This window comes from Notothenia coriiceps, unplaced genomic scaffold, assembly GCF_000735185.1.
Source record: "Notothenia coriiceps isolate Sejong01 unplaced genomic scaffold, NC01 NC01_scaffold00015781, whole genome shotgun sequence".
Classification (NCBI taxonomy): domain Eukaryota; kingdom Metazoa; phylum Chordata; class Actinopteri; order Perciformes; family Nototheniidae; genus Notothenia; species Notothenia coriiceps.
The window spans coordinates 180659-200792 of NW_011348482.1; the positions used below are offsets into that span (position 1 = coordinate 180659).

General features: G+C 39.5%; 2 protein-coding genes across 2 annotated transcripts; one reads left to right on the top strand and one right to left on the bottom strand.

The window, feature by feature from the left end:
* Positions 1-782: 782 nt before the first annotated feature.
* itgb3a (integrin beta 3a) lies at positions 783-11862 on the bottom strand. Its single transcript, XM_010775434.1, has 14 exons — positions 11725-11862; positions 10261-10346; positions 9746-9950; positions 8952-9364; positions 8675-8836; positions 8469-8564; positions 8277-8366; positions 8049-8183; positions 7552-7981; positions 4091-4313; positions 3345-3445; positions 2973-3098; positions 2399-2565; positions 783-2281 (listed from the first exon to the last, which is right to left on the bottom strand). The coding sequence occupies exons 1-14, from the start codon at positions 11789-11791 to the stop codon at positions 2216-2218; spliced, it is 2367 nt and encodes a 788-aa protein (XP_010773736.1). The 5' UTR covers positions 11792-11862; the 3' UTR covers positions 783-2215.
* A 5957-nt stretch (positions 11863-17819) lies between these two features.
* On the top strand, positions 17820-19206 carry rprml (reprimo-like). The gene has a single exon (XM_010775436.1). The coding sequence runs from the start codon at positions 18174-18176 to the stop codon at positions 18507-18509; it is 336 nt and encodes a 111-aa protein (XP_010773738.1). The 5' UTR covers positions 17820-18173; the 3' UTR covers positions 18510-19206.
* The last annotated feature ends 928 nt before the right edge of the window (positions 19207-20134 follow it).

The window sequence follows — 20134 nt, forward strand, 5'->3', positions numbered from 1 at the left end:
TGCACCGTGTATACACCAGAGGGAGACATGCGCCAAGATGAACTTGCTATGGGCCACTCTTGCATGACACATGGATGAGGAGAATATCGGGACTGAACATATCAACAGTGAACTTATATGAGTAAGTGGACAGTATTTACCAGTCCTAACAAAGAAAAAACAAGCCAAAAGAAAACTACAATGTCCCATGTCTCGCCACATTTGTACAGGGTATAAACTAAACAGTTGATTGAAACAAATGTTTGTGACAACCTTCATGTATCAGTTTTCTGTTTCAGGAACAGACAGGTTCTACCCTTGTATATTAGCCATTATTTTTCTTTTTATCTTTGGCCTAGCTTTTGGCATTGTTTGATTGAGAGAAAACATTAGTTGACCTGGTTGTTGTGTGAAATTTCAAGTCAGGAGGTAGTCATCTTCTTGGGTGAGTTATTACATGTCCTAAGCAGGACATCCTGGTATTAGATTGACAGAGACCACCACCTGGCTCCTAGCACTGCAGCTAGACACACTCATCATTTAGACTTCTAATGATGTACTGCCGACAGCAGAGATAACACATACCAATGAGCCAAAATGTTATACAGTGAAACCTTAGTTATCCGTAAGCCAACAGGTAATTTACTATAAACACTTTGATATTGCCTATGAGAATTAATACACATTTACTATACAACTGGCATGGAGCACAGTTAAACAGCCAAGCAGATCCAACAACATGTCCTGTCCATTGATTGTACTAAAAGGTTAACGTCAACTAATAGCGAAATGAATAAAGACAATTGTGATGTACCGTTTTATTTCCAAGGACGACTGGATCACCAAAGAACTGTATAAAAACAACTTGATGGAGCACACATTAGCTGGACTCATCAGGCCAGTGTGATGAACAGGATGTGGTGACAGAGATATATGTTGATGGATGTGAGGGGAAGTGCTACATTTTGTGACAACAATATCAGATTGAAGATCTGACACTCACAAGAGCAGGAAGGGGAAATAACAGTCTAATCTTAATGATGTGTGCCATGTTACAGGACATATTCTATGACTAGATTGGATGTTCACAGCTGTGCCTGTGACCATAGGACATTTTGCCTCTGCACTCTGAAATTCATGTTATTAATATAACACCCACATCATAGTGAACCTGCATCTAGTGAACCTGCATGAATTGAATATAAAAATGTGGCTAACCAATCCTTAATTGTTTCTTTTGTTATTCCTGTGTCAACTGGGAATCAAAAAGACATACTTTGAAAATGTATAAGAATATATCTCTTTCTAATTTATGTTACAATTTTAAATAGCTTTCTGTGTCTTCCTGAAGCTGTTTCTATCTGAAACATACGTATGTTGTGTTTAAGGATGTTGTACAGTAAGTCAGAACTCAATAAAGGGAATAAGTAGCTTGGACATTTGTTTAAAGAAATAAAAATGTTAGGCATCATACAAAAGTTGTTAAGTATAGTTCATCTTTATACCTTCCATCTGTGTAACAAACTAGAGCAATACCCCAGACATTCTTAAAAAGTGCAACAAAAAACACAGACAACTATGCAGCAATCTTGCAGGTCATGTCCCAGGAGAGGATCAGAACTGTACAACCTAAATACACATCACATTGTACAATCTTCTTCCATATGGAGGATATTGTTGCCATTATAATTTTTTTGTGCAATACAAGTATGCTTATATACACAAATAAACAACATGACATTGCAGTTTAAAATAGTGCTGGTCAATGGAAACATGTAAATAGTTTACAATTCAGCAATTTATGAAGAAATAAATGAAAAATGAAAAAGCCCAATATACACAAATAAGAGGATGATGCAGAAGCCATTGCTGATACCCATTAAAAAAAAAACAATATACATCACAAACATGAAACACTCCAAAGAGTGCTTCACGCTTGTTAAAACCAGTTAACCGCAACGATAGAAAAGCTTTGTAAAAAGACCACAATGCTTAACGACTGAATGTACACTTCTGCAGAAAACTGCATGACATATGGCAAAAACAGGAACCCTAAAATCAGGCCAGCATCTCTGACATTACCAGTTTTAAGTATGTTTACAATATGTACAATAACACACCATGTTGTTTACAGCATGAACTACTTTTCAGATACAGTGAAGGATCTTCCCATTTCTCTGCTACTACATTCCATCTCTGTCGTTGACCCCTGAGTTTTCCTCATTGCATTGAATCGTTAAGTGCCTCGGTACGCTACATTGGTGAAGGTCGATGTGGCTCCTTTGTACAAGGGATTGTTAGCCTAGGAAATCAAAACAAAGGCATTGCTGTTTAAATCATTCATACACAGATGTCAGTTTAGGCTTTCCCCTTTAGAAGGCAGCCATATTCTGTTACTTTATACAGTTTTTTTTCTCACCGTATCCCATTTGGCTTTGGATCTTTCTTCCTCAAACTTAGCATACTCTCCGCGGTCGTGAATGGTGACCAGCAGCTTCCAGATGAGCAGACCCACGATGCCCAGTAGCAAAATAGCTCCGGCCACCGCCATGAGCACCACCAAGATGTCTGGACCCTGAGGACACTCTGAGAGACGGGAGACGGGAGACAGGAGGGGGAGGCAGAGGTTGAAACGGAGATAATTTCTTCCTGGTTCCCATGATGTTGGTTAAGAAGTGGAGCTCAATTGAGAAGTTAAGCAATCGAGTCCAATGTGAAACACTCCATTGCAAAATATAGAGTATATTATTACTAAATGTGTGGATGTCTATGGTGTGGCAGGGTGTACCTGTGGTTAGCTGATCATTAAGTATGTTTTTGGAAAAACAAGATTACTGGTTACGCACACTGTTTCCCATTTGCTGCTGCCGGTCAGACACAGGCTGAAATTACATTTACAAACACACTCTTCTACCCTAACAGTGTGTTTAAATGTTTATGCAAAGTTCTCTGACAATGTAAATGTCTCTCATATGCAAACAACGTATAATTACCTGGTTCTTTTATCACAAACAGAATGGATTTGCCAGTTTCATCTTCGTAATACTGGAAGTGCACAACACAGTCGTCTTCATCTTTGTACGAGCAATTCACTGCTGCTGCATTGCTCTCATGGAAAACTGCAGCAGAAAGGGGATAAGGAAGATATAAGGTATGACAAATATGTTAATCAAGTGATCTTTAAAAACATAAAATACCTATCAGTGCATTATCATTTTTGACCAAAATGGATCCCTTCAGCTACTTCCAGGGGAATTTTTCTCATATGATGTGCAGCAGGATAACAGCAGTGAGAATTAGCACGAGTGATTAATATCCCAGTATGAAGTTAAGAGTTTAGAGATGGAATAGAATAGAAAACTCACCCAGTTCTTCCACTACTTTAATTTCATCTTTGCAGATTCTACTGCAGCTGTTGTCTTCAGTGTACTGTCCTCTCTCGAAGTGCTGACACTCAACACACTTCCTGTAAGCAGAGTCCCATTTAGTAAATGTTGTACAGTACTCAGTGTGTATACTGTTTATGCTCTTTAGTAGCAGTGCGTGCTTCAGTTTGGTATGCAAGGGATGGACAAACTACCAGTAACATCTAAGAATACACTACATTTGTATGATAACTAAAGTTACTAGTTTGAGTTTGAGGTCAATATAAGAGTACTTTCTCTAACACGGCATGAAACCACACCTGAATTTGTTAAACAATGTGTGTGGGAGTAGTTTGTTATCATCTTGGAATGTGGGAAAATAATGATTGATTGATGTTGCACTGCAGAGTAAATCCAGTTAGTCTCAAAATCTGTTGAAGGATGTTTTCTTTGCTAGTGGCAGTGGTTGAGGATGGCAAAGTCAGTAGTTTGCAATATACATTTCAACAGTTACTGGACATTTTTCCATTATAGTTTGTATACTTATTAGGAGTCTTCAGAAGAGGACTTCTAATAATTTAAGTAAAATATGACTAATTATCAACTATTTGTTGTGTCTTTATATACAGTCTTTTAATGTATACTAACAAGGAGGAACTCTGTGTAATTAAGAATTTGTTTTTCTCTGTTCATTTCTCCCTTCCCTAATGTGTCTTGTTTGTTAAAACATGAAGAAATATAATTACTCTTTTAAAGTACAGGAATCAGGACAGGTGGGGCACTTTTCACAGGTGTCTCCGTAGGCGCCTGGCTGAGTGCATTGACAAACCCCACACTCACAGTAACCCCGGCCACTGCACAGCATGCCAATCCTGGACATGCAGGTGTCTATTTGTGTGGAGCAGTTACAGTTATCTCCTTTCCATCCAGCGTCACACTGACAGATGCCACAGCCACACTTCCCATGATCTGGAAAAAGCAAAAAGATGATGTAGTTGAAGCTATAAGAGTCCTTTCAAATATATTCTTTAATATATAATTTGTACAATTTGAACATCATCAACATTGCGTATTAATAAAAAAAAATGTTTTCCAGGTATATTATCCACATGGGTGGGGACTCGCAAACAAAACTACAAAATACAAATGACACAATTGCCCATCACTTTGCATGCTTGGGCCACACAGTGTATCTGTGGATGGGTTTTTAGATTTTGTTATTCCTACTGTTAGGTGTTAAGCATTACTATGCGTGATTTGTACTTAGGTACTATCTGTTTCTTCTTTTGTCATAAGTTGCTTAACGTGATTGAATTAGTTATTGATATTAATTGGTTTTGTAAAAAAACAACCTGATCAATTTTAAACAACAATCAACATCTGATGGCAGAAGTAGTAGATTGATGGTGACTAATGGAATAACTTGGGAACTATATTCACGCACGCACACACACACACACACACACACACACACACACACACACACACACACACACACACACACACACACTGATACACACACACACAATTTGTGTCATAGTGATGCAACAATTTGCAGACAGAAAATAGTTTTTCTCCCTGGATTACGGAGAGACAGAGAGATTAAGCTACTTAAGAAACGAAGGCAGAGCCCTGCAGACTACAGCGTTCTCTGCAGGAAACCAAACAGGATTTGGCGCTGGGTGACTAAGAGCAAAGTGAAGGAGTCACACCCCAGCTGGATCAGAATGGGGGAGTAACTGGTCATGAAATATCACAGAGGGTCCAAGGGTCGGTAATTCCAGAGTCCAAAACAAATCACCCCCCTTAAAACTCTAGGAAATAATTCCCCAGTCTCCACCCTGTCAATAATGGCTTCTCTTTTACATTGTGTTTATAGCTGTGATAATAAGATGTGTTCACAGTTAATGTTTAACAGTCTTGCATATTGTTAGCAAAACAATCGCTGAGTAATCTTTCTTTCTCTGTTGAGAAGATAACCTAAACCTGTTGAAAAACTGTGGAAACTATATTGTCAATGTTACAATTAATATTGTTTGCAGTGTAGAGCACTTAAACCTTACAAGACTGCGTTGTTGACTTGTTCCTATTAGTTTGAAAGGTGATTCACACACAAAAAAGGGAGTTTTAGGGTTTACATCATACTCTGTGAGACTGCACAGTAATTCTATCCATTAATCAACTGCCTTTGCTTAAGAGAAGGTAAACATCGGGGCCATGATAAAAGGAAAAAAACAGGAATGAAGACAGAACAGTAAAACAGATCACGGATGGAAGAAGAGAGGGAACATAATAAATGAAGTGGGGATAGAGACATGCTGGAGAGAAAAGGGGTTGGGCCAATTCTCGTCAGCAGTGGAATGCAAACCTTCCTGTGTTCTCTTCCTCATATTTATGGGCCCTGCGGCTGTGCTTGCTGACTCCTGCTCCTGCACCGGTCCCTCAGCCCCTCAGCACAGGAGGAAATACACAGCCAACGGGAATATCCCTGAGCTGGAGCTTTTTCTGAAACCTGGTTCGCAGTAGCTCCAATTGAGCTGGGGCTGAGGGAGGGACGCTCACTCTTTAAAGACAACACTGTCATGAGTCTACTGAGACAGAACAATGTTATGGCCCCAATTGAGCTCTGTGGACTGACTTACACAAGAAATGGATTTGTTTGTGTAGGTGTGGGAGGGCAAGTTGGGTGAGCGTCTGCGCCCAAACCATGGGCGTCATCATTAAGACTAAATACCTCCTTTGAGAAACCCCTTCTTGTTGAAAATTATGTCATGCTAAGAAAAATTAAGACACATGACCCTCTATCTTCTCCTCAGATCATGTTGAACCCACAAGTGACCCAGAGTATGTTTAGTTTAGTTGTGAATGTTGAAATACTATGAGGCTGTGAAAAGTATATTCACACCGTTTGTGATGTTTATACCCATTTCCTTTTTCTTCAAATAGTTTACTAGAAACCGGAATCCATTACTGTAAAACTACTGTATGTAAAAAGCACACTCCATGGATTTAGTATTGCAATTTTTTACATTTGGTGCTGTGCAGAATCAATATAGCAGTGGTTGAGATATCCTGACTTTTAGCTAAAACATCATTGGTTCCTCTTCCCGTAATGGAGAGTTAGGGAGAAAATGCAGATTTTAAATAGACCCTCCTTGCTTAATAAATAAAAATTAGATTCCTATTTTGCTTTTCCTCAGCCTCCTCCTTACAATTCCCACCCAAACTGCAGTTACATTAAAAAACCCAATGGCCAAGCCTATTGATGTTTCATCACTGTGATTGAGTAACTGTGGGAGGGAGTGATAGCACATCATGGCGCACTGCTGCAAGTGGTAAGAACATAAATCAAACCAAGTTCAAACAAGTTTACAGACCTGACCGAGTATTGTTCAATTTGTAAGCATTACTGTTTATGCTTGGCAGCTAAATTATGCAATTATTTACAAGTCCTTTACAAGCAAAACAGAGAATGTAGTAGTAATTAAACATTAGCACAGAAAAGGCTGTGTTTACTTTATTTATCAAGCTAAGTATCAGAAAACTAACTAAGGTGTGTTTACAGACTAAAAACGACTTGAAACAACCAGAGTAGGATCCAGAAAGGTCAGGGTGGGCCGTATAACAGGGAAAAGGAAAGGGCAATATTATCTTTCCTGGGAAGAGTATCATAATGAGTTTGTTTCCTTAGAAAAACAAAAAAGAAGAAGAAGAAAGAACTTATTTATTTAAAAAAGATCTAGCCATGCAGTTTTTCATCTGTCAATGTTTTGAGATTTCTGCCACTGCCTTATTTAATGGATAGAAATGCTGTTTAGTCTGGGTGCTTACAGTTATGACGAATTCCACCTGAACATGAACAGAAAAACATGTTCAAAACATTAGAGGCTCTAGAATAGATCATATCCATTGTGTGAGATTTGCAAGTAAAAACGATTAGGGGGTTGAGTTGTGTTATTTAATGAAACATTAAATACGTTGTCATTATAGACAGCTGGCCGCAATCTGAAATCTACTGAGTTTACTTTTCTAGTGTATCGAGTACTAAGTACAGATGTAATGAAGAAGTATGTGCGTGCGGTCGGGATCAGGCGTCCCTGTCGTAAGTGCTTCCTCTTATGATTATGTTTTTTAGCAAGATGTCATATTGGCAAAGATGCAAAAAGTGCAAACAATGTTGATGACCTAAAGGAGTGCATCTACTCACCGGAGCACAGTGCCCCTTTGAAGCGCAGGCAGTTAAAGTCGTCACATTCGCAGAATTTGCCCCACACCTGGCCGAACTCATTGTCATGGCAGGAGCACTGTCCACACAAACAGTCGCCTCTCCCGCTGCAGATTGGGCTCCCAGGCTTTGGGTTGCAGTTGGCATCATCAGACGGACTGTAGTCCTCCACTGAGCACTGGCAGGTTGGGCCCAGACGGCCCTTGTGACACTGACACACGCCACACTCGTAGGTCCCGTTGCCGTCGCTACAGAGGGAGCTGTCGGCTAGGGCCTTCGCCTCACAGTCGCAGCCACAGGAAAAGTCAACGGTTACCTCCAGGGAATCCTTAAAGCCTCGAGGTTTGATAGTAAAAGTGCGGCTCTTCTCCATCGGGCAGCCACGTAACTGAGCCTCCACATTGAATGACACCTGAGGAGGAAATGTATCTGTGACTGTGTCTATAAATGTGCATGTCAACATCTCAACAGATACGTACTGTGTCTCCAATTTTGAGGCCGGAGCAGGACTTGAGTCCAAGGATGACCTCTCCATTTAGACAAGTGGCATTGAAGGACAGATTCAACTCATCTGGAACTCCCACTAACTCCAGTTCCACGTTAGAGCTAATTCTCTGCTCCACACAAAGTTATGAGGTTAGACATTTTTTACAGATGAAATATATTGCATGAATTTTCAAGAAACACAATTTTGCGGAAATCCTTACCGCATAAGCATCTGAAATGAGCTGAATAACATTCCCAGAGTCCTCCGACAGCAATCCCACAGTTGAGCCTGGAATAAGGTTACTGTACTCCTGGGAACACAAAAAAAAACAGCAAGATGATGACCAACTAATTTGTTTTAATGCCAATAGCTTAAGGAAATGCGTGTGGCACAAGCAGTGCAGTTTGTTTACCTTATAAAGTGGCACCACTGTGCTGGTCACGGCAAAAACTAATTTAATGTTGTTTTGAGACATTTTCTCTGTCATCTGTGCCAAGGAGGGATAGTCCTGAAAGACCCATGAAGAAAATAATAAAAGGGAAGTAGGTTCTGTCCAACAACTGTATTAACTATTAAAACCAAAGTGAAATGCTAATGTGCTGAATGATCGCTCTTTACCAGCACAGCAGTTTTGTTGTAAACATTGTCCTGATCAAGGTGGCATAGGCCATCATTGGGCTGGACAATTCCTGCTATACGTCCATCCAGAGCGATGTGAGTAACGTCATCAGTGGTGAACACCAAAAGGTGCGAGGCATCTGGGCGCCAGCCAATCCTTTCCTAATGATAATGAACAGAGAAATTATATGACAAGTAAGAGAAAGACTAATATGCGTAATGCAGATTCTCCGTTTTGCACGTCAGCAAGCTTGTGTATGTAACTACATTTTCATACCTTGCACACCACAGCCTGCATGATGGCATCAAATCCACCCTCCGGAGCGTCTCTATTTTTAGACACCTGCTGTTTCTTAACCTCCTCAGTGAAGCGAGCCACCTTCTCTGTCAGTGACAGCACATGCTTGAACCCAAATTGAGCCACACAAGTGGCTTGCCCAAAGCAAGGGTTTGCCAATGCCTCTGGAGGATGGGTGTACATGTAAGGGAAGATGGTCTTGTCCACAAAGGCTCCAAACCCCATGCGCAGGTTGCTGGTGGTGCGGCCCATGGTCACGGCAAGCTCATTGCCCAAGTCGCGAAGGCGAACCAAGTCATTCTTCATTGAATACGAAAGATCCATCAGATAGTAGAGGTCCAGTGGGTAATCCTCTACCTGTTTCACTGACACTGAAAAATGCTGGGAGTCTCCTGAGAGGGGAAGAGCAGAGGGCCGCAGAGATGGAGGAGGGAATGATAGACTGGATGAGATCAATTGTCTCTCCTTACACCACGTTTGTTTTTCAAGTAAGAAATACAGTATAATTCGAGTCTCATATATACAGCCATACTCTTATTACATACTACATGGAGGAATGCAAGAACAACAACGTTTTCTAACAAATTCAAGGTAACACAGGATGAGTAATTCATTTACAGATGGACATTCGTAGGTTAACCAGTTCTGAAAATGCAGGCTAATATTGCATCCAGAACAATAGTAATGGTCGTTGGTGTCTAGTCACCAATGTGTATATCTGGTCATGAATGATTTTTAGCTACTGGTTGTAGGCAGACGTTGGGTGAAAGTACCTGGTCTTAGTGCAATATGGATTTTCTGAGGCCTTATCTGTGTGACATCATCAGCAGTGCCAGAGGCCTTGTCGCTGAGCGGTGTGTCCTTCTGAATATTCAGGGTGCTGGAGGGAAACTCCAGATCAGAAATTCTGCAGCCCCCTTTCAGCAGATTGGCCTTCAGGTCGCAGCGGGATGCACCGGATCCTCCCTTGCCATATTCCTATATAAAGTATCATTGTGTTAAAGAAAATCCATTAAAGAAAAAGCTTTTTAGGTTTGCATTTAGGAGATAATATTGATGTATCCACCTAAAAGCAGGCACAGTTATATCCCGTTTTGAAAAGTCCATAGGATATACACCCATTTCCCTATCGCTACAATGTGTAAGCATGTTGAAGAACAAACAAAAAAAAATGACAAAAAGACGAATGCTGGTGGAAACCAAGTTTCCTGTACTAACTTGCTGCACAGAGCTATAGGAGGGAGGAGCAATTACACATTGTGTGAAAGTGTGCGTCTGGTGTTTTTACCTCCTGAGAGCACCAGGCACACGTAGGATGAACAGCCAAGCAATGTTGACATGTGGTGACTCCTTGTGAGGTGCAGATGTTGGAACCTGTAATAGCCAGCACAATAGAAATGTAACACAAAATCAGTTTAATAAAAAGTAGGCTACCCACTGTTATATAAAGTACAAAAGAATAATCCTAACAATAAAATGTACACAATGTGAAAGTATTCATTATGCAGAATGGTATATTTCAGACAATTGTCTATTGTTTATTATTATTGATTCATTAAAGAGTACATTATTTTAACATTGCAGCTTGTGAAGAAACCTTATGTTTATTCATAATCATCATTTATTTGTTGTTTATATTTAAAGTTTGTATCTGCAATGTACCAAGTAAAATAAGGGATGAAATAAATTCAGTTGAGTTAAAAGTATAATACAAAGTGATATAAATGTATTCTTTGTAGTGTTTGGATGTAAATGAGTACACTTCCTTCATAACTGTCAACCATATGTCACATGCCACTTTTCTTCCTCAGTACATGTATGTCATAGATAACACTGCTGACCACACTTAAATCGGCAGTGACAGGCAGCTCTTTTCAACCACAAACACAGACACTAGATCCTTCAAATTAAGTCTTTCACAAGAAGTGATGGATGTTGAAGTCTAATTTTTGAGAGTCATTTGATCATGTCAGGAAATTGCACAAACATTTCAATTCTATGTAAGTAAACAAATATTGCCAAATGCTTTTATATCTGTTATCTAGCATGACCTTTGGGTGCGGCTCACTGGAGAACAGAGAAGTTCAGTCCCCACTGTTAACGTTCTTTATCTGACAAAGAGCGATAAAGTTTAATAGACACTTGAATAACTGCCTGAGTCTAGAAATATCTATTAAAAATGAACAATGGCTCCTGTAGTTTACTAATTAACCCCAAACATAGGCCTATTTTTTTTTTTTCCAGATACAGTAGGCTACTTCATGGTTATGCTGTATAGTCCTTATAGAAAATCTGTCATTTTGTTTTATTTATTTAGGTAGCTTTTGAGTCAATTAAGGACAAGTAAAACCGCATTGGCAGCTATATATAGGGAGAGGTATGTGTATTCCCTGTTGTTGTTAATAATTAATTATAATAATGATTATTGCTGCGGAGACCAGGCAGCCTGTGGAGGAGCCCTGGTCCTCACATCCCGACTCTTTTCACTCCCTTATAAGGAAAGGTGGCGAAAGCTCCAACAGAGCAGCGCAATTAAAACCAACAGCGGTGCCGCATTCAATTCAACTTACAGTCAATTATTCTGTGTTCAGTCTGAGGACATGACATCGAAAACCATCAGCACATAAACAGTTTAAGTTCTAACTGTGGGTGGTACCTTCAAAAGGTGCCCCACTTGTCGGGCAGAAGAAAAAAACAGGTCGCCTTAGCAGGTGAAAGTTGTAAAAAGTAACTGAAATAATTTAAAACTTACCGAAAACGTTTGATGCCGATAACAAAGAGAGAAACAGTATCAGGAGACTGTCTGAAAAAGCTCCCATGGCTGGAGAGTAACGGAGCCGATTAGACACGAGTCGTCTCCGTTCCCTGTGGGCTTGTTCAATTCGCAACATGAACGCCTTTCCTCATTCTTGACATGACTAAACTCGTGTTGGGTCATACAGTTTCGCCACATCAAACTCCATCCCGTACATTTAACAGCGAACAGCTTATTCATGGCCTGTTGAAACTCGTTTTCCAATGGTTTGATAACGTTTGATAAGAAAAACGAACCTAATAAAGCCTACTTTACTTTCCGTGGAGTACGTTTATTCTGCTGTTTATTACCTAATATGGGTTTGTTGATGTTTGCAGCTCTTCTCAAGAAACAGATTTATCTGCAACTATGGGGTGGAAGTTAGGCAGAACAAAAGAATAGACCCACAATTATCTAATTATTTTTGAACAAATTATCACTTTTATCCTTAAAAAATGCTTGCAGTGTGTTTTACTGATAACACTTAGCCATCCATCATCATGCACACATTAGGATCAGTTTCATTTTGTTTTATGGACAGATAGTTGATGATGTAAGGAAATTGCATCAAGTGTTGCAAAAATATTTAAGTGAAATTAATTAAAGGGATACATTGATATTGAAGTGGAGTTGTATGATCCAGTGTACAACCTACAGTATAGATAGTGGCTGAAAGTTTAGAGGAGCAGACAGGAGTAATGTCACGAAAGCAAAACAATGAACTGCTGCTAATAGGGGCAACAGCAAAACATAAATAAGCCACCTGAAACAAAAACCCACCTAAAAGTTGATATCAGTTTATTCATGCTATATATTTAAAATACTTTCCCCACTTCATCCATGTTTTTTTCAAAGCCACCAGAGTCCTCTGAGAAAAACACCAATTTAATTTGCAGAACAAGGAAGACACGGTTGTTTGAGTGTAGGAAAAATCCAAACTATCCTTTTAATTTCAAACTCATTACTGGAAGAGCAGAGAGTGTGACAGTAAATACATAAACTGTACAAATTGGTAAACTTTCATGAAACCGAATATCAAGAAACTCAAAATGAATAGCACAAAGTCTTGAAGCAGCAAAAAGTGTGTAGTTGCATTAGAAGGACCCCTAGTGGGACAAGAAAATATACAACAATGGTCATTTACTGTAGGTAATTTTCAGATCTATCTAAAAAGGACTGACTTTGCCCCAAGCTATTGCAAAGTAAAAATGCATTACATATAAACAGTCTAACCAAGCTCTCCATCCTCACTTATCTGATAGAGGCCGCCACAGAAAAAACAGTTCCTGTTCCACTGAATGATGGAGCATGTGGACATTTGGCGGTTTCTAAAACATGAAGGAAAAATAAATCAAAAGAAAATGAGGCAGAAAATGGGATAAAAGCTCAAATTGCGAATGAACTTTTGGAAGTGTGCGTCGTATGTGTGTGTTGGGGCTTGCAGAAGCAGACAATGCTTCTTATCTCTGCACTTGTCCATGTATTGAATCGTTATCCCTGTGCCCTGCTTCTATTCTTCGGCTTGTTGCTAAGTTACTGCCACCGTGTCCAAGAACTGCCGCGAGAAGGAATGACAAAAATAGAGAAATAAGTAGAAAAGCTATAATAGTCTAATCTTCTGCTGGCATTAGGCTCTTAGTGTGGTTGGATAGTTCAGGTAATACACTGAAGGCAATCAAACCGCCTCTCCAGTATTGACTGCTTTAGATCTATTGGCTCCATATCTGTCTGTGGCGCTTCACCCCCACAGATGAGTGGCATTTTGGGAAGAGCATAGCGTCTGTCGTCCTGAGTAAAAAGCCAGAGACTGGGTCAGATGGCAGCCAATTAAGACTGAACAAGAAGTGAGGATGGGGGCTGGAGAAGGAAAGGGGGATGGAAGGGTCCTGACCTGCGTTACAGATCTATTTGGAGCCCTTTAAGCCTTTCACTGAGTCTGAGAACACCGTCGCAGAGAGCCGTTATTACAAACGCAATTTCTCTCAGGAAAAAATGGGTGTTTGGCTTACCCTTTCCGGTTTCACTGGGTTTAACTTGCGGGTGGGAGGGTCAAGTGGAGGGATATGAGTTTTTCTCAAGTGAAGGGTTGGCAGGCTTATGTAATGTACCATGGAGTTGCTAGGGTGGGTGGATATGTGTGTTTGTTATGTGAAGCTTTACCTCCTATTGCCTATCTGGATCTGCATTTTACATTTCCCACTCAGAGGATGTCAAGCAATAGAAAGTACAAAATAATAAATAACTGAGGAAACATGATTGAGAAATGTAAATAGTGCATTTATGCCATTGCGTGTTGTTTTAAGTGCATCAAAACTTCAGGACTGAGGGAAGTGTAATGTCGCCTGCTCTTTAATCTGAGGGAGACAGCTGGAACAAAATTAAGTAAAGAGGAAATAAAGGCTGGTTGTGGAAAATAAATAGACAGAAAATATTGAACATGGTATAGCCTGTACTTCTGATGTAGGTCTAAGTGGAAATTAAGTTAATGGGAATGCCTTGAGTAGCTGCACAGCGGAGGCAGAACAGGCATTTCATCAAAGAAGATGACATCTGTAATCTTTTCTCAAACAAACACATTTTACCAGCCATATAAACAAATGAACACTAAGTCTAATATCCCAATGCAAATCAAAGTAATGAAGTCATTGTCTCCTTAAAATAACTATAATGACTGATGGTTGCTTAGTGTGGGGTTGATGTCGGGCAGCACTCGGCAGTGGCACTGTAACCTGCAATCTGTATCAGTGCGTAATTAATGACTGTATTTACTTCTGCGTGATTAAGAGTCCCAAAGGTGGATAAACGCCTTTGGATCAAAACATAACCTTTAACACTTTCTTTACTTGCCTTGGTGTTTGCATAGGCTTCCTCAAAGTCCTGTTTGTGCTTTGATCAGCTATTAAAAGGGGCATTTTAAAAGAAATGTATCAATTAAGAAGAGGGAAGTAGTGAGGAAAGTCTTCTCAGGGTATGTCCATTTTGAGTCTTGAGCTATGTCAGCCCTGTGGCAGCACCACGAACAAAAAGGATGTGGGGGTAAGGAGCAACAGGGAAGTGGGTGGTCAAACACCACCTCCTTGTTGCTAAGGATGTTTTCACTTAGTTTATGTTGCTAGGCTGCCAATTCCCTGATGTTAAGTGGAAACAAACCCCCCCCCCCCTTTTCCTCCGTCCAGGCACCTCATCGTTCCCTCCCTCTTCTTCTTCTCTAAACCAAAATAACTTCACCAACCATCTGTCACTGGGCTCACAGGTCTACTGTTGCTTAGGAACAAGTCAGACACTCACATTCATGTCTATATGCATCCACATATGAATAAATATCCGTATACAGTTGTACAGGATAACCGCCATCAAGATATATTTCTGCCAGTGAACGCTGCATCAATTAAATGTGCAGTGTTCACAGCAAATCTTCAACCTGATGCTCAAAAGAGTGTGAGGTAATGATTGAGCAACAGCTTTGTCAGTTTATAAAGCTTTTTTAAGTGGCAAAACTTCTTGAAAGATATGAAATAATGATGTGATACGTTTCTTGAAATATATAAAATAATGATGTGACACATTTCCAATAGATTTTGGTTATTATTTCAAAGGAGTGGCATGTTCAATAAAGTGTCGTCCTCCGCACTCGTCAACCAGTTGCTCCTCATTTATAAATTCTTAGTTTTTTAAAGCCTACGCCATTATTAGGTTTTACCTTTAGCAGAGCATTTACATATTGACAGAGAGATAGAGAGTAAGTACAAGCTGCTTTCCATAATTACACTGCAATGAATAATAGAAGGGAATCAAATTGCTCAGCTTTGATTTACACGCTGCCAATTAATTTGCAGCAACCAAATCCTAAAGCTAATGAGATTACTTAATGTTATGTACACGGAAAGTAGCCTACTTGTTCATATTCATACTACTTATTACCAGGCATTAATAAAGGATCTCAGAGTAAACCACCTCCAGGCTTATGAAGGTTTTTGTGGATGTAGCTAATCATTGTTTGTACACACGCTTGTCACTTGGTGGCTGAAAGCTGCTTATACCCAGACATCAGGAGCATCCCAAATTGAATTTCATGGCCTTTGCTTTGGACAAACAGCGGATTAATTTGACAGGCTCTGCAGACAAGTCTTTGGGAGTCATTTTAAAATGTTTGAGACACATTTTCTTTGTAACCTGTTGAGATGAATCAGTGCAACTGTTACATTTCAAGTCATTGTTATGATAAAATAGGAATATGCTGTTTTCTCCTCTGTGCTTTTCAAAGAACATTTGAGAGTTCATATAAAGATATAGGTGGATGTGTTTAAAACAGTTATTTATATAAAATATAGTTGCATTATAACAGCAGTTTGGGGTAGTTACAGCCGCTGTATTTCTTTACCGATATAATTAGATAATAAATATTAAATTGGTGCTAGGATAGTTTATAGTGACTTTAAATTATCTTCCTCCCTACAGCAGTTCCATTTTCATTAAAACCTGCATAGATATTTGTATAAATTTGAAATGTCTTCAATTCATGATTAGCCGTAAATCATATGTCGGATTTTTTTCCTGCAGCACAAACTGACTTTTTCTTACTGGTCAAGAATCCACCCATCCAGTAACAACCTGTGTTGATGTTTCCACTTATGGTCATCAGAAAAAAGGAAAATCTTGCTAACATGCACGATTTTTAAAACAAGTTTCATGTATGGAAGGCAATCTGATTAAATATTTTAAAGTATTCTAAAAATAAAATCCATGGAGTTATTTAAAATGACATCATGACTAATTAAGTGCTGCCCTTTTTTGTATTAGTTCCCAACTCATTTCACTCTAATAATGTATTAGTTATAGGTAGAACAACTTTGAGCGATATGCAAAAGTAAATGAAACTATATTTTAAAATGTTTTTTTCCCACAAATGTGTAGTCTAAACAAAACAGACCTCATAAATAAAACTCAGATTAGGAGCTGACAGATAAAGGAGAAGACATTATTTGTAAAGACAGATGCACACTTTATTATTGTAATAAGAATCAAGGATGATTGAAAATACATTTTCACTTAATTCATATGGTACACTTGCAGTGAGACAAGCTTACCCAGGGGTCATATTTCTTTACAGATCAGGTTACAGTGGGTTCTCCTCCTCTTCAATGAACTACTGTCTCAGGAAGCTGCAATAGGTGCACAAACACCTGAAAGACAAATGTGATATTTGAATAACACATCCAATAAAAACAGAGCTCTGTGCTGTTAAGGGTTTCATTAGAGCTGCTGCCCGAGAGAAAACAGTAGGCGCAGTGAAAGCACAGGAGCCAAAAATTGTAATAACTATTTGCCATGGTTCAATCATAAATGATTCACTTCTGATTTAAAACTCGCTGTGCCTATATTGGTCTCCATCTCAGGGCCTTCATGTCATGCTGACAGTTCCCTCAGCAACAGCAATAAACTCTATAAATACATCTGAAAGTAGCAGATTACAAATCTGCATCTGATTGTGATTCTCTTTGGACTAAATGCTTTCATGTTTTGAATTATGTTCAACACTCTCAAGAGAAGCCTCTAAAGTTGATGTAAATCTGAATCAATATTGGTGAGGATTTCAGGCAATATTGATGTGCATAAATGAGTGCTACGCATTTCAGAATACAGCATACACTCTAAGCCTTACTCATTCTTTAATTAAGAGAACAGGAAGTAACTATTTTAAACACATCCACCTGATGGAGGATCTCTCTTAGGAAATATATTGCTTCCAGTAGAAAACTACAAATAAAATAATTAAAATGTGCATATAATGCCATATTAAAATGTTGCTTTAAAAATACATAACATTTAACTACAGTAGCATATGAGAAATATATAAAATAGAACAATATAATAACTTTAGGGCGGAATGAGACTTCTCCCCTTTCTGTGCATCAGAAGAGCAGCGCATTATCTGAGGACATCTGACTAACTCCCCTGGTGAGGAGTGATGGTGTGGTCCACGGGGAACTCATCATCACTTTAAAACGCACCAGAGACTTGACACAAAAGAAGCGCTCGCAGGCGAACACCGACGCGAGAGAGCTGTCTCTTATTACAACAGAAGAAGCACCGTCTGAGAACTGTCCAAGTCACTTACATTCAGAAAATCGTAGACTTGAGTTGAAGAAACTAACTTTTGGATGCACCTGATGCGACGCTGTTTGACTATAGCAACGGCCCCGGTGATGTGGACGTGGTCATTACGCATTGAGGCTGTGGCAAAACTCGGAGTTTGCTTGGAGAGCTATACTTTAAAAAGCCTATTATCTTTGAGTTTCTAATTGTTGCCTTAACATTTACATGACGCAAAGTTCTACTTGGAGTCCAAGTTTTGCGGTGAGACTTGTGGAGACGCGTGCCTATTTGCAGATTACACGCAAGGGAACATGAACATCTCCTTTTTCGACGTGACCCAGAGCGCGCTGTTCAACGGGAGTCAGACCCTAGCCGGGACTCTGGCGACATACTCCGGGAACGGCACCGACAACGTGGTGACCGGCGATGGCGGAGGGTCTCTGGTGCTGGTGCAAGACGAGCGCAAACTCTTCGTCATGCGTGTGGTGCAAATCGCAGTGCTCTGCGTGTTGTCGCTCACCGTGGTGTTTGGTATTTTTTTCCTCGGATGCAACCTGATGATCAAATCGGAGAGCATGATTAACTTCCTGGTGAAGGACCGGAGACCCTCCAAAGACGTGGAGACGGTCATGATCGGGCTCAGCTAGAGCATGGAGAGCAAGGACTGTGTAGAACTGGAGCGGAGGAGATCCGGTATGAGGGTCTAGTGCGCGTCTACTACTGCAGGTCAAAGTCTGCTCCTGTGTCTACTTCTCAAAGACGCTCTCTCTGTGTCTTACCGAGGGAAGATATGCAAAACCTCACGTTTCTGTCCGAGAAACGACTACAGTAAAGTAGTCGAGCGACTCATTTCCGTGCGTAAAGTGTATGCGTAAAACACGGGGAATTGTTTACAAGTGGGCCGATCTGTTGAATCTTTTAAGTAAATGTAATGTTGCCAACTTAACAAAGTGATGAAAATGTTTACAAGCTGTTACCTCATTTTTAGGTTTGGTAAGTTTTCTTTGGTACATTTGAAATGATTGTTACTGAATGTTTTTAAACAAGCACGAGTGGGGAGTTCCACATCTGCCAGTGTACTACGTGGACGTTATGAACATGATGTGGGTATTCTCTAAACAAAGTATTTTCATTGGTCTCGTTTGGTAAAAAACACTTCTTGCACGTTTTTCAAAAAAAAAAAACAGCTTTATGGGGTGGTTCTGGTCCTGTTTGGCATGCTGGCTTATGATCTGTAAAGTGATTTTCGGACCCGTTTTGCACTTTTGAAATCACTGATGCTGCATGAATTATTTTGTACCAAAAAACTTGAAATTGCAGCATGCCATTAAAAGATTAAACTAATCGTTGTATTCTGATAATTAAATGATGCAATTTAAACGTCACAATTGAATTTGTTTGCAGATATTTTCTTCTTCCAATGTTGAGTTTGGCTTTCAATTTAGAACTCAATCAGTCACTTTCTTTAAATAAACTAGCTATTAATTCTCCCTTCACATGAAATCAGTGTACACAAATATGAAAGCATTAAGTGAATAAATTACCTCACTACAGATGCACTTTATAATTGAATAGGTAAGGTTTATTTATAGAGCACATTTTCAGACACAGAGGCAATTCAAAGTGCTTTACATCATCATTAACACTTAATATTAAGACAACAGAGAGGAACACAATAAATAAACATAATGGAATAACAGATTCATAAAAGAAACATGCATAAAAGAGATGCAGAATAGTTTAAAAACAACATTGTAAGGTAGGTGCTAAAACAAGTTAAAAGGCTTCTGGGTAAGCCGTAAAAAGCAGTGTTTTTAGCCCCAACTTAAAATAACTCAGTTTATTCCATTTGTGGGGAGCATGAAAACTAAAAGCATCTTTGGCGTGTTTGGTTCTGAGAATAGGGTCATTTTAATGTTTAAGATGTTACACAGAACATCATATTTTAAACAGTTCAACACTTAGCTACTCAGTACAAGCATTGTCTTATTTACTACAGCTCAATATAGAGAGGCGATTAAAGGCCAGGCTGAATTATCCATCTTGTAAACAGCAGGCCGAGTTCATTAGCTTCACAGCATTTAATCTGATCCCTCTGAGAGGCCAGCTATCAAGGATTATCGGGCTCACCCTTAACTTCCCGGCAGGCAACACCGACTGCACCTAAAGAGTTTAAGTATGGCATCCAGGGCTCATGTTCCTCTTCCATTGTTCAGTCAGGAAGAGTGTCAAGGAGAGCATTAATGTACATAAGTGAGCAATGAGAGAACAT

Coding starts and splice junctions, on each gene's coding strand:
- rprml (XM_010775436.1), top strand. CDS start 18,174: ATGAACATCTCCTTTTTCGACGTGACCCAGAGCGCGCTGTTCAACGGG.
- itgb3a (XM_010775434.1), bottom strand. CDS start 11,791: ATGGGAGCTTTTTCAGACAGTCTCCTGATACTGTTTCTCTCTTTGTTA. Junction 4,314..7,551: donor CAAAGGGGCACTGTGCTCCG/GTGAGTAGATGC, acceptor TGCTTTTTCCAG/ATCATGGGAAGTGTGGCTGT. Junction 2,282..2,398: donor CCAAAGCCAAATGGGATACG/GTGAGAAAAAAA, acceptor TTGATTTCCTAG/GCTAACAATCCCTTGTACAA.